The 2,044-nt window shown below is 66.5% G+C and overlaps 1 protein-coding gene and 1 non-coding gene across 2 annotated transcripts in view; both read right to left on the bottom strand.

Annotated features, from left to right (window-relative positions):
* RPL13A (ribosomal protein L13a) overlaps positions 1-2,044 on the bottom strand; it is a 3,754-nt gene that overhangs the window by 1,303 nt on the left and 407 nt on the right. The window contains 3 exon segments of the mRNA XM_026659254.1: positions 208-332; positions 806-871; positions 1,454-1,526. Coding sequence (XP_026515039.1) covers positions 208-332; positions 806-871; positions 1,454-1,526 — 264 coding nt within the window.
* Positions 1,303-1,381, bottom strand: LOC112123793. Its single transcript, XR_002909565.1, has one exon. It is a non-coding gene; the product is annotated as a small nucleolar RNA Z195/SNORD33/SNORD32 family (small nucleolar RNA).

The following is a 2,044-nucleotide window of genomic DNA, read 5'->3' as shown; positions in this document are numbered from 1 at the left end:
GATGGATGGATCATGGTGTGGCCCAGGTGCCCTGTGCTGTGGGTCTCAGCCCCCCAGGCTCCATGGGGCATGGCAGGGACACACTGCGCTGTGGGTATTCTCTGCCCCACAGGGCCCATAGGTGATGGATCAGGGTGTGCTCGGGCCCCTGCGCTGTGGTTGTTGTCCGCCCCCCCCCCCCCCCCTCCTGCCCCCTTGAAGCCCAGCCTAAGCGGGGGGGGGGTCATTACCTCGGACCGTGCGCCAGAAGATGCGGCTGGGGGCGCGGAAGTGGTAGGGCCCACGGGACGGGTTGGTGTTCATGCGTTTGCGGAGGAAGGCCAGGTACTTCACTGGAACGAGAGCGGGGCGGAGTCAGCCATTCTTCCAGACGCCTGGGTCCCAGGGCCAGCTCTGCCACCGAGTTCACGGGAGGACGCCCCCTCCCTGGGCCTCGGTTTCCCCTCCCACCCTCACGGTAGAGAGCTCGTGAGCCAGTCAGGACAGGGCCTGTCTCTGCAGCGCTCGGTACCATAGGGAGGTCCCGCACCCCAAGTGCTGGGAGAGGGGGGGGGAGATCTGTACAGCTCCCGACACTACCATAACACTGTGGGGCACTGCCCCGTTCCCGGGGACAGCTCTCTGCCTGCAACAGACAACGTGGAGGAGGAGCTGGTGGTAGGCAGCCCAATACCCAAGCTGCAAGGGAAAAGGTGGATCAGAAAAGGACCCAGGAGTCCTGGTTCCCAGCTCCCCCTGCTTTAACCCCCCCACGCTGGGAGAGAACCCAGGCGTCCTGGCTCCCGGCCCCGGCGGAGGCACTCACGTTTGTTGCGGTAGAAGTTCCCGGAGATGTTGATGCCCTCGCATCTCACCACCACCACCTTGCGCCCTGGGAGGAAGCCAAAGCGGGACGTTAACGAGGCCCCACGGCCAGCAGGGAGCCCGGGCTCAGCGACTCGGGGGGGTCCTGGCCACGCGGGCCCAATGCTGCCGAGCTCCGGACGCGCTGCCGGGGGTCAGCGGCTGAGCTGGGGTCTTGCCACGCAAGCGATGAGCCCACCGCCATGGACTCAGGCCGGGGGTAGGAGAGGCAGAGGAGACTGGAGCGTTTAATAGGAGGGTCAGGAGACCCACCCTTAGCAAACGGCACGGATCTAGAGAACCCAGGAGTTCTGGCTCCCAACCCCCTGCTCTATCCTGCTAGACCCCGCTCCCCTCCCAGAGCCAGGGAGAGAACCCAGGAGTCCTGCCTCCCCCAGCTATACCCCGCTCCCCTCCCAAAGCCGGGGAGAGAACCCAGGCGTCCTGGCCCTCGGGGAGCAGTCTCAGATGGTAGTGCATGGATGGGGTGTTCTCATGGTCGTGAGACTCGAACACCGAGAGCATCATCACAGACCCGCTCCACCGGAGCAGGACCCAGGCGGGGGGAGGGGTTACCAGGCTTGGGGGGCACCACCCCGGCAACACTCACCCAGCAGGACCTGCTTGGCCACCATGGCCGCCAGGCGCCCCAAAAGGTGGCCGCGTCCATCGATGACCAGAACCTGGGGGGAAGGGGGACAGGGGTGAGTGGGGGGGAAGGTCATTGGTTTGGGGGGTCCCAGCTCCTGCCTCATAGGGTGACCAGGGGGTGCTCGTGCTGGGGAAGCACTGGCCAGCTCTGGGGTGCCCCCACTTGGGGGGGGCTGGCACCCGTCCCCCAGTGCCAATAGGATCCCACTGGGGGGCTCCATATACCACTACAGGGGTCTTGCTTCCCACACAGAGGAGGTTCCACTTAAGCCCCCCCCTTCCTTCTGCCCAACCCGATCTTCTCGTCCCGGCCCCATGGCCCCTCCCCCAATCCCCTCAGCACCCCACGTTTCAGCCCCCAGCCCAATCTTCTCTCCGCCCCATGGCCCTCCCCCCCCAGAGCTCCCTTGCCCCTCCTCCCACCCCATACACCCCCCTGCCCCATGGCCCACCCCCCAGCTCCCCTTCCCCCCCATACACCCCCCTCCTCCTCCTCCCACCCCATACAGCCCCCATGGCCCTCCCCCCCACAGCTCCCCTGCCCCTCTTC

This window comes from Terrapene carolina, unplaced genomic scaffold (assembly GCF_002925995.2).
Source record: "Terrapene carolina triunguis isolate 2854851 unplaced genomic scaffold, T_m_triunguis-2.0 Scaffold614, whole genome shotgun sequence".
In the NCBI taxonomy this organism is placed as follows: domain Eukaryota; kingdom Metazoa; phylum Chordata; order Testudines; family Emydidae; genus Terrapene; species Terrapene triunguis.
This window is presented reverse-complemented; position numbering and strand designations above follow the sequence as displayed.